Source organism: Natrix helvetica (genome assembly GCF_964273705.1).
Source record: "Natrix helvetica genome assembly, chromosome: 5".
NCBI lineage: Eukaryota > Metazoa > Chordata > Lepidosauria > Squamata > Natricidae > Natrix > Natrix helvetica.
Window position 1 is genome coordinate 19438849 of NC_138551.1, and position 12768 is coordinate 19451616.

The following is a 12768-nucleotide window of genomic DNA, read 5'->3' on the forward strand; positions in this document are numbered from 1 at the left end:
ATTTGAGAACCATCTTTATTAGGTTCTACTTTAAAAAAAATCCAACTTCCTCTCTTAAGAGCCTTGGGTGGTGAGCTCAATTTTAAGAAATTTAGACTGGGAAGGAGCAAAGGAAATGGTGGAACAATGTAATTTATATAATCAGAACGCCAAATCCACGACTTTCATTATGTCCACAAGATTGCTAGCAAAGTTGTAAAGCTCTGAGTTCTCATACAAGATAAAATAAATGTAACAAGTTCTTTTAAGGAGCTTTCTGTGTGGCAGTGTGAAAATTCCACGGTGCAATTTTAAGGTCTCTTTATAGCTCACCTTTCACATTTTTTTATGTGGTTCCTGATAGGTGATGTCTCTCTCACCCACACATGAAGGGAAAAGCGAGACAACTGATCTGCATTTTTAATACCCAAGTGAAAATTGCTCTCCCAAATTGCTTCACGTTAAAAGAAAGGTGTTGACTAGGGTTGTACAAAAAAATTAAAAATAACCTTCCTGTCAAACTGGTTAAGACACACACCAAGCCTGTTCTTCAAACTGCTAAAATGGATTCTGAATTTTATCACACTGTTTTATGAATTAATTTTCCGTGCCCATTGTAAACATCTGTCATACAAAAGATGTGATTTCCTACATTAACCGACTACATAATTAAAACACGACGGCGGAAAGAAAAGTGCCTTCTAAAAAATCCATAATCTATGAAAACTGGTTTGATTTATAAAAAGAATAGCTTGCAACTGCTCAAGAACAATTTCTGATTTTATTTATTCAGTATTTATAACCAATGATCCTTCATCAGTTCCTAGCAGATGGGTGTTGAAATTCTAATGCTCAAATATATTGTTAATCCCCACCTAATAGATAATCCCTGAACCTTTTACTGAATGTGTCTTTAAGGCAACATTGAACAACATTGAACATTGAGCTTTAAAAACCTATGAACAGAAAGGCCTATGAATATAGAAATCAGACTCTTTCCAAGTGAAATTCTTAGTGTTCCTTTGTTATCACATCCTCCTCCTCTGTTTCCTTGCAAATTCTTAACTAAAACCTGACATTATTAAGAAAGTGAAGTTATTCTAAATTTTACCTATTGTTAACCATATGGTTACCAAGAATTAGCATTACATGTTTGCAAAGAGTTACAGCAACCATACAAAGCAATTTTCATCTCACTACTATTAATAGCTTACCAGATTTAAAGGTAGGTATATATTGTAGACGTCAGTCAGAAGGAATGGCCTCAGAGCCCTCTCACACAAAAACTTTGAAAATTTGTGAGTTAAATGATTGATAGTTGCATCTTTAGTCGGAAGCAATAGCTTATCACAGAATTATCATCATTGCCATAAAATAACATAGGACAGGGTTCAACAATCCACAGCTCTGGAGCCACATGTGGCTCTTTCATCCCTCTGCTGTGGCCCCCCGTTGTTCAAAATATGCGTCACAATCACCAATGTGTGATACCCGCCGGCACACGATTTATTCAGCTTTTCGACCCCCGGTAGGCCAACCATGGATAAATCCAAGAAAAGAAAAGTTTCAGAAGAAAACAGAACGTTTAATTCAACTATATATGCTAGTTCTGTGGCCCCTCGGGAAATAGTCAAGGCACGGGAAGGTTTTTGTGGCTCCCGGTGTTTTCTTTTCTGTGGGAAACGGGTCCAAATGGCTCTTTGAGAGTTTAAGGTTGCCGACCCCTGACATAGGATCTTACTTGCTGCATTTTGTAAATTCTCTCTCCCCCCCCAAGTAATACCTGAAAAGCTTTAGTGGAGATAATGAATAGTTATGAATCACTCGACTGTTTTCCTTAGACTTACAACCCAGCCTAAATTCAGTTTTCCCAGTTTTCTTTAAAGTCCACCTCTTTTCAAGGGTCACAAAATTCCTTTTCGGAGACCAGTTGTGCACAGCTTATGTTCCCCATCCTGCAATCGAGGTCTACTTAAATCTTGTATCCCGTTTTTAGTGGCTAATGCATAGGCATTTTATTACGTACTTCTCGGTTCTGTATTCTCCTCTTTTTCTTGGTGCATAGTTCTCACTTCTGTATAAAATAAAATTCTCACACACCACCACGAGTGATGTAGCATGCACCCTTTCTCTTAATGAAGCATACTTTAACACATTAGTTGTCAGTATGAAAGCTCTGTATGGTGTTGGCGAGCTTCATAGTGCCCCTAGGGGAACAAGCAGCAGATTTGCTATTGGCACTTTCTAAGTCCTCCCCCTGCCCCCAAAACACAAAGCTCAAGTGCTAAAACAGTACTTTGGAACAAAGTTAACCTTCACATAAGGCTGTTGTTAATTAATGAAAGAAATATGGGACCCGCAGCTTCAACCAACCAGAGAATATAGCATTGGAAGTAATTTATACCCTGCACTGGTGTCACACACAACCACCCAACTTATTGTTGTTTACTCCTCTGCCTAATGAAGGAATATAGCTGTGAGTAAGCATGCGTTCTCTGCTTATCTTAGTTAGGTGGGGCTTTAACTATTAGGTTGGCCCATTGAGGTTTGCGCTGCATCATATCCTACATTACAACGGACTTTCTGTCAACAAAAAGTCCTTCGCAGTTTGGGTAGCTCCCTGAAAAAGGTTGCTGCACTACTGAGGAACCAGGAAAAACCAAAAACGTAAGTGCTAGTGGGGATACCTACAGTATGCTTGTTTTTGGTTACTGGTTAGGAGACATGGATGGGATTACTCTGAAGTGGTTGATTATCTTGTCTGCATTCCAGAGCAATACACATCACTGTCTGCTTCTTGCCAGAGAAAGCAGAATTAAGTGTAAGCAAAAGACAATGTTTACACCACTCTTACATGAAAAATAGCAAATGTAGTCATTCCAAGGGTGTTTGAGAAAAAGAGCAGGACAAATTGCAACACAGGATATAAACAAAAGCCCTGCTTTTTTATTTTATTTTGAAACTTAAAAATGACAGTTTAAAAAGTATGTAGAAATTTCAGGAGATGGTTACACAAATATCAAAGGCAACAAAAGAAGGAAACTCACAACAGAACAGAACAAGTTCAGTGAAAACATCCACCAACACAGTTTTTATACAAAACCAACCATTACATCCCATCATGCGGCATTAACTTGTCCATATCTGAATTCCTAGTTCAATTACTTTAAAATAGCTTCTACGTTTTAATAAAAAGGTTTAAAAATTAACACTTTAATATCATGGCATTTACCTGAAACAAATATGAAAAAACCCTCAAAATACATCTGTTTTAATATTCAAATCTTTGTTGAAGTTGATATCACAAAATGAAATATACACTATACATGTACACAGACAGACAGACAGACAGACAGACACATTTACAGGACGGAATAGAAGCAATTCTGTCTGTAAATGGATCAATTTTGTGCTTACAATTCTTGAATGTTAAAATTTTATTCTAGACTTGTGCAAGTCAGACAAAGTACTTCTGGTAAGAAAACCATTTTGTAATAAGCCCATTGTAAGTTGCCTAATTTTATTTGCTGTAATGAAGAAATCTGAAAAGGAAGAGGGAAGGAGTAAAGCATTTAAATTTATGCCACAGAAATAATTGCTGTCCCCCTCAAAAGATTAACTAAAGATCACTTACCAGTTCTAAAATTTACCAGGACTAAAAAGATGTTTAGATGTACCCTGAGTATGACACCACTTGTTAGCATTATAGTGAAAGTACAAGAATCAATTAGTGTTTTTATTTGAATAATACAAAATAATTCATACTATTCAAATAAACAAATTTTCCCCAATGCATTGAAGTTCAGTAAACGCCATAGTAGCAAAAAAGAGTAATCTGGACCTGTAGGATTTAACTGGGAAATCTGTCACCCCATTGACTGCCAGACTGATTTGGCTGATGTGACTATGTGGGTGCTCTCTTTATCTCTCATTGCTCCTCCTGATTCATAGCATATCATAATGGTAAACATGATATATCAATCAGAACGGAGCTGGAAGGAATCTTGGAGGTCTTCTAGTCTAATCCCCTGCTCAAGCAGGAGAAACTATAGCATTTTAGACAGGTGTCTGTCCAGTCTTTTGTTAAAAACCTCTAGTGATGAAGCACCTACAAACTTCTGGAGGCAAGCCATCCCACTGGTTAATTGTCCTCACTGTTAGGAAGGTTCTCCTTAATTCTTCCCCTGATTGGTTTCCTTCCACTGTTTCTTGTCTTGCCTTCTGGTCCTTTGGAAAATGTTGAACCCCCCCCCCCCGCTTCCTTGTGGCAGCCCCTCAAATATTGGAACACTGCTATCATGTCTCTCCTAGTCCTTCTTTTCTCTAGACTGACCATATCCAATTCCTATTCAACCATTCTTCGTGTTTTTGTCTCCAGGCCCTTAATCATCCTAGTTGCTTTTCTTTGCATTTTTTCCCGAAGTCTCAACATCTTTTTTTGTTTTATACATAGTACTCCAGCTTGTTAAAAACATTGTGTAAATAAATTATGGTCCCCGTTAATATGAGATAGCCGCCTTAGACCTACTTTTGGAACATCATCTACTTATTTCTACTCAAAAAGACCCAACGACTGATTTTTTTTTTGCTTAAATTAGCTTTATACTATATAGTAATCAAAAAGCTGAGGAAGGCACTCATTTATATAGCATAAGTTATCAAAGGATTTCACTAAACGTTAAAAGCAATGAAGTACATGTGCTTAATAAGAAAATTCTTTTTTATAAATAGAACCGTTAATGTCATTGCATCTACTATCCATGGGTCTATCACTGTCACCGGAAATGCTGTATCACTTTCATATAGTCTGCAGAATGAGGGCTTCATTCATAATTCTTAAGGGATACAGATAATAAGTATACATAAGATGTTTCAAAGTCACAATTGCCGCAAGAGAGTAATTATAGGGACATTTAATGAGAAGCACATCCCAACAAATTCAATGGGGTCTCAATAATGAAGTCAATTCACAGTAAATTCAGAACGTTTACAAAATGAGAGCAGCCTTTTATACTATCCATATAAAAGCTCCTCTCTTGTGTGGACATAACATTTAGTACATTCAAGTGTGGGGATATTTCTTGTTTTGCAATTTGTTTTTAATTAAAAGTGTTTTCAAAATTAATTTGGTAGCTTAATTTGGACAAAGCAGTCAGTAAAAATAAGTAAAGATGGAGGGAGGAAAAAAACGATGCAGTCTTACTATCGCTAAACCGAGTTGTCAGAAAAACCACGCTTTATATACAATTTGCTAAACATCACTTAATACAACAGCAAATCTATAAAACACAAACTAACTTTACATGTGAAGCAGAACATCTGGCAAAATCTTTTATTTCATATTAGATAACGTCTGGCCAGAACAATTACCGTGTCTTAGACTCCAATTTTGGTGTGATTGTTACTATTCTTTTGTTTCCTTTTATATCAATGAAAAAGTATTCCGCTCATAGCAAGTTAATGATGCGTTATGATAAAGTTCATACCAGATGACAAATGCATTGGATCCATTGCTTCCCAACAGAAACATTTTTCATCCATTCAGGCAAAACATTTATAAAAAAGATGGCACAGGTTGCGCGTTGGAGATCAGACACATTCTTCGGCTGACATCAGGAGGGGATTGATATATTCAAATCCTTCAAACTCGGACTGATCAATCTTCTTTACAATATCACTGAAAATATGAGCAACAATACCAAAATTAAATTTCTATTCCAAAATTAAAGTACAGGTGGTCCTCATCTTAAGACTGGTTGCTTAGCAACCGAAATTACAATGGACCTCCCCAGGACTACTTATGATTGAGATTTGACGTTCCAAAGGCCACTCCCTCATAGTCACATGACTGCATTTGGAGTGCTCTGTAACCGGGCCACCTTTAGAGCCAGTTGCCCTGTCTTGGAGTCACGTGACTATGATTTATGATCTTTTTTTGCCATAAACTGGCATTTACTTCCTGTTTCCAGAAAAACCTACCCATTGCAGACAATGGATTCACGTAACAATCATGACCATCTTTTGCAAATTTTGCTTTACAACTGCTACATCCGCTTAACAACTATCATAAAAAGGTAGTAAAGGTTAGGGTTAGGCCACGTGGTGACTCACTTAACAACCAGCACAACTTACAATTGTAATTCTGGGCTCAATTATGGCCATTAAATTGAGGATCTTAAATGTCTAATATACATAGTCCTCAGGTACTCTTCTCTCCTTGAATCATAAATAATGAACTCTAGAAGAAGTAAAACTTGCCCATTGTTTACAGGGATGGACTCAGATAGAAAAATCTGTGAATGGACATGTATGGCTAAACATTTCATCATTCTGCAGCACACCTCCTAAACATGTGCCTGCAGAAATACAGACCATAGGCTGTTTTGTTTTTAATTGAGATTCACCTCCATCCTGTTGGCGTGGATCTCAATAATCTCAAGTGTAGGAGGACTGGTAGAACCAGGGGGAGGAGTTAAAGAGGAGGAGTTAAAGAGGCATCCGTTTAGAATCATTATGTAGCCACAAGTGAACTTTTATTTATGACCCATATCTAGTTCTAACCAGGTGTTAACTGTTAGAAGATTCCTGTACATCAATCTGTGGCATCTTCAGCTAGAATCACGAAGTAACTTGCTAATCCTCTACCCAAAGATTTCATGAAGTGATGTCAGATAATTTTGGACTACCTGTGTCAGTCTCCTACACTGAATTATCAGTACAGGACCAAACCATTAGATTGGCCCCACTGACCTTGAATTGCAGAAGTTAATGTAACTTAAGACTTTTATTTTCCAATCTACCGCCAGTCTTTCTATTCATTACATTAAGAAAGTCATTTCTGGGGAAGAATTCAAGCCCATGTTCAATCAGCCCATGGATATATCAAGTTAAATATCCTGCTTCTAATTGGTCAATCATATCAAGAACATGAGGGTGCAACTTCAAATGGACAGGAAGTTGAAAAGTAATGTTAGAAAGTGTGACTTCACAGAGAGTAGTGGAAATTTGAAACCAACTTCCAGCAGAGAGAGTGGGTCAATCGTCAGTAACCAAGTTTAAAATTGCTTGGGATGAACACATGCCCATCATCCAACAAAAATAAATAAATAAAATTAATAATATATAAAATAATTATTAAAAATAAGAAAGAAAGAAAAAAGAACTAAAACCCAAATAAACTCAAAAGGCAGGCGCAAAGGACCACTAGGTCTTTTTCTGTCATGAATTTTCTATGTTTCTTTATCATCAAGATACATGTAAGCTAGAGAAGATATCTGCCTCCACATTAAGCAACGAACATTCGAACATGAGCATGAAGGTTATACATAGCTCTTTTACACTCCACAGAACATGGTTTCATGACAACTGCAAGGCTTACAAGAGTATTTTTCTGATACCAAAAAGGTAGGGTCTTATTTTCTTTTGATCCCCGAAATAAGCGCTTGGCCTCCTTTTGGGGGAAGTCTTATTATTTTTGAGGTGCAGGAGGCAAGCATGGTCACCTCATGGCTGCTGCTGTGTTGCAATATTTTTGGGGAGGTCTTACAATAATACAATACAATACAATAGTAGAGTTGGAAGGGACCTTGGAGGTCTTCTAGTCCAACCCCCTGCCTAGGCAGGAAACCCTATACCGTTTCAGGCAGATGGCTATCCAACATCTTCTTAAAGACTTCCAGTGTTGGGGCATTCACAACTTCTGGAGGCAAGCTGTTCCACTGATTAATTGTTCTAACTGTCAGGAAGTTTCTCCTCAGTTCTAAGTTGCTTCTTATTTTAGCACATATGCTCAAAAGCCCGATTGAGCTTATTATCTGGAGAGGTCTTCTTTTTAGGAAAACAGGGTATATTAACTTCTGAAATCATTTACTTACTCGTCGTCAGGTGTCAGTTGTACAGGTTCATTGGTAAACTGAGAATCAAAGTTATCCAGACCAAATTCTCCAGAAATATTTGGTTTAAATGGAGGAACAACCTGTTTTTGTTCCATCTAGGAATAAAGCGTTCAGCATTAAAATATAGCTTTTTATAAATAATGGATAATATTTCCAAGATCACTGGTTTTATCTGATTTTTAATGTTACAGTTTCCTTGACTGCCTCACAAATTTAACTCAGATTCTTACTTAGTATATTATTACAAAACCTCTGATTTGGGCTGAATTTTCAATTTGATTGTGCTGTTGAATTATGCAAATAAGCAATACACTGCAGAATCCATAGGTTAATTTAGAGAAGTAGACATTCCAGAAGAATATTTTCCAACATTTTCAGAAAACATGGTATTTTCCTTCCTTGCTTATAGAAGGGATCATGCTTCTGAAAGCAGAAGATTCCCCTCGCTTTTTCCTTATTCTCAATGCCAGAATTATATAGAGCACAGATTTCAGAAATGATTTTGAGAAGCTAAATGGCGTTAAATCTTTTGTCAGCGTTACCTTATTCAGTGTTTAAAAAGACAGTATTTCTTAATTCTTTTAAAAATCTAAGCAACCTCACCTACCAAATTCCTCCCCCTGAATTTATTGTTACCTCAGATTCTTACATAAAAGATTTGTGTGAATCTTTCGGAGTTCTACAAAAGGCAATTATATGGGGAAATCTCAAAGCATTTAACAACTTTGTCCTATCGGTATTAGAAACTGACTGATTGAATCAGATTACAAAGATCCACTAGTGGTGCCTGAAGCTTTTAAATGCAATATTTACAGAGACGCTTACCATATCCCAATCAACATTACGAAAAAACGGATGTCCTTGAATGTCTGCAAAACCTGTTTGAGGATGGCATCCTAAGCGTTCTTTCGGCTCCTAGGAATGAAAAAAAATAAGCATATATCTGAATAATAAAAGCTACATGAATACTTTTGAAGTAGATACATAGGACTCCTGCACAACTACTATCTATGACCGCAGCTATTTAACTTTTAGCAAATCTGTGGCATCATGTTCTTTCACACAGACAATGCCTTGAATGACAAGTTTATGTTTTGCTATTTTTATGCCAAAGCATGACAGCTGGAATATCTGTATTGTTTAACTGCAGTTATGTCTCAATTATAAGCCTATAAAGTAAAGGCAAATTCAGTTAGTTTACAGCTGCTACCCCATGCCACCTTTGTACTTGCATTTTTAGCTACCGTATATTTCGGAGTATAAAATGCACCAAGATTTTGAAGAGGCAAATATTAAAATAAATGTTTTTGCACAGACCTCCCCAAAATGGCCTGTTTTTCGCAAAAAATGGCCTGTTTTTTTGTCAAAAAAGGGCATGTATAGCCTTTATGAGGCTTATAGAGTGATCCTGGGAGCTGCCCCCCAAAAAACGAGCAAAAGCGCCCTGTTTTTCATTCATTTTTGCCCTCCCCAACCCCCAGGAATACTCTGGAAGCCTCCTAAAGGCTATGTATGGCCATTTTTGCAAAGGGGGCGGGTTTCGGGAGGCCAAAAATGCTGTATTCAGTATATATGAGGCACCCAGATTTTCACCCTCTTTTTTGAGGGAAAAAGGTGCATTTTATACTCTGAAAAATACGCAATGTTCCTTTTAAAACAATGTGGAAAAATTTCAATTTCTGCAAAAGGAGATTTTGTATAGCTTTTCATTATCCTTTTATAATTACTGATATAAATGATAGATGTCTGATCTTTTAGCTTGAGGCTTCGTTTAAAACTATTCACCCTTAATGCTAACACGCCAATTAATTACTACTTTATGTAGAAATGTATCAATTTAGGAAATGGTACAAGTACCCAGAGACCTTAAACCTCAATCCTGTAAGTCTACCTGTATACGCTGGCCATTCCCACTTTAATATTTCCGAGATCTCTTCTCTAAAATAGTGTATTTCTCCTGCAGAGAAATAGGTGATGCTATCAAAATGGTTGCGGAGGCCTCTCTAACCGATTCCTTGCCTAGATAAATAACTAAAAACTAAGATTAAAGACAAATTTCTTCCATTGTCACAGCATGCAGGAGAGGCAAGCTTTCATTGGAATCCTTCTATTTGACACCATTAAACACAAATCACTCGTGCAAGGTCAAACTCAGAATTAAAGGTAAAGTCTTAAGTATGTTTGCATTGGGAGCAGATTCCACTAGTGAGTTTTGACTGCAAATAAACCCAGACTAAAATAAAATGAAAACTCCGGGCAAATACTTTTAAGCTGATCTCATAAGAAACTGGCTTTGATCATTCCAAAGACTTCTTTCTCAACTTTGTAACTGCAAGATGCATATTTAACCGTGGCGGACTTCAAACTATGTATGGCACAAACTCTCACCTTGTTCAAAAAGCTTTTTAGAACACTTGCTGCCTTCACAGACAGGGACCGTGGGATACGGATTTGCTTCTCCAGAATAACTAGAAGAAATAATTAGGGGCACTGAAATTTCATCAATTAGCATTCTCAACATATCTCTGGGGACTGGAGTCAAAGTCCCCTTCAAACTGAGTGTAATTTCTGATGACATCATGGACACAACTTGTAGGGATTTTTTGGCAATATTATGAAAGGATGTTTCCACTACCTTCTTTCAACGAGAACAATACTATAATCTTTCCTATCTATCTGTTCTGCTGAACCAGACTTTTTTTTACGCCACACAATATCTTTTTATTAATTTTTAATTAATTTCTATGTTGCTTTCTGTGGAACACAGGTTTTTTTCCCCTAGCAACAAATAATTTACTTGCATCTCCCGTGGTGTTTTAAGTATATGATGTCACTATACATGTATTTTCAGCAAACATGAATGGAAATGGAAATCAAAAGGCAAGATCTGCTATATTTTTTCAGTTTTACCATGCAAGTGATTTTTCTTCATTGACTAATAGCCGTTTAGAATTAACTAACCTTGGAAGAGATAATCTTCTGTATTTTGATCAGGATTATCAGAACTTCCAACAATATCGAACGGAGATCTTCCCGCCATCATTTCAAACATCAGGACACCTAAAGCCCACCAGTCCACACTAAATCCTAAGAGTTAGAGGAAGACAATATAACACATTAAGGAGCATAATCCAATCAACCTATTTACTTTAAAAATTATGATAATGCAATAAATATCACTATATTAAGAGCTTGAACCCGATTACAAGGATTTTGAAGTAACATACATGCTTAAAGAATTTCAACATTTTCTAAACACATCCATCAATTTTCTGGATCTCTCAAAAATTCTGAGAAAACCTAATTCTATTTTAACAGAAGATATTCCCCACACACAGAAACATAAAATGAAAAATATATGGGCAGCAGGTCTTTTAGCCCAGCATTCTTGTCAACGAGGCTAGACTCCGATTTTATACACAAAAAAGTATTTTTAAATGGATGGTGTTTTTTTTTACCTACAGCATCATCTGAAATAGTATAGTACAGCAAAATATTTATTTTGACAACTAAGCCTACATGTTACTTCATGAAAGATAAACTGGGTTTACGAACATGTTAAACTTAGGTTAACAAATGCAACTGCTGGGTTCATAAAATTTCCCCCAATAGACAGTGGTTAAGCGACAGTAAAACAATGGCTGGATTTCCCCAATAAAACTGAATCTGACTTCTGACTTTATTTTAACATGCAGTGTGTTGATTCACATACTGGGTATGTCTTTATTCCTAAACTGAGTTTAGTTGAATTCAGTAAAAGGCTGAATATGCTTCTCTTTGCCTAATGTAATAAAATTTTAGAGCATAAAGGCTTACAAGGACGGTAGAAAATATGTGAATTCTTTAGAATTATCCATAACTCTGTATGTAGTTGTTATGACCAGAGCTTCATTTACTTCCATTAATAGATAAAGAGATTCTGGTTCAAGAAACAATATACCGAGCCAATTCTGGTTCTTGATGTTACTGAGCTCAGCCAACTTTCACTTTCTTTATGAAATGATCCACGTTTATTTAAGTTTCAGCTCACAGACTTATATGGCAATCTCCTATAAAATATAGTGGTTACAATTGAGAATGCACTGTTGCCTAAATGACCAGGAGCTACCTAGATTTGGAGGCAGGCAAGCAATCCCAAACCACAATGCTGTATATTCCTCATATGTACACTATCTTCCTGACTATGTACAGGTAGTCCTCGAGTTACGAATGAAACGGAGCCTGCCCATTTCATGCCCGAGGATTCGTGTAAGTGAATCTCGTACTTGAATGGGATCACTCCCTCCTTTTGCCCATGCATTCGCTAGTTGAATGCAAGGCTCGTTAAGTGCACATGAGGTATTTCAGAGTGGGGACAGCCATGGGGGGGAGGGGGCTACTGATGGAACAAGCCACCTGCCTAAGACCACCCAAGCCCCCTCCCGCCCTCCCCCCCAAGATCCAGACCCTGGAAGCTCCATTTTGGCTGGCAACATGCCAGACGAGGCCCCTGGATGCCTGAACGGGGCTTCTGAAGGGCAGATGTGAACCTCAGAAGCTCCATTTCTGCCTTCAACGTCCCAGGCAAGGCCTCTGGATGCCCGAACGGGAATTCTGAGAGTCGGATCCACACCGCAGAAGGCAACATACAGGACGAATGTTGCAAAGCGGTTGGTTATTCGTAATGGCGAACAACTGCCGTGGTGCTGCAAGATTTGTAGTTTTGGCCTTGTTTGCAAACGCTAGGGTGCGCTTATTGCGTAACTTCAAACATTCACTATTAAAATGTTCGTAACCCGGGGGCTACCTGTATTGAGCTGTTTAGTAAACCTTTCAGTTTCATTACAATAAACAACTCCTTTTCTGAGACCCATAAACTTTTATTTTGATTGAGCATTCACTTCCATATATCTTT

At 37.3% G+C, this 12768-nt stretch overlaps 1 protein-coding gene across 1 annotated transcript in view; it reads right to left on the minus strand.

Moving 5' to 3' along the window:
• Positions 1–2905: 2905 nt before the first annotated feature.
• Positions 2906–12768, minus strand: part of PRKCI (protein kinase C iota) — a 45544-nt gene continuing 35681 nt past the window's right edge. The window contains exons 14-18 of the mRNA XM_081955585.1: positions 10836–10961; positions 10263–10342; positions 8700–8789; positions 7854–7969; positions 2906–5656 (exon numbers count right to left, since the gene is read on the minus strand). Of these exons, the coding sequence (XP_081811711.1) occupies positions 5569–5656; positions 7854–7969; positions 8700–8789; positions 10263–10342; positions 10836–10961 (500 nt within the window). The 3' untranslated portion in view covers positions 2906–5568. The remainder of the gene's footprint in view (positions 5657–7853; positions 7970–8699; positions 8790–10262; positions 10343–10835; positions 10962–12768) is intronic.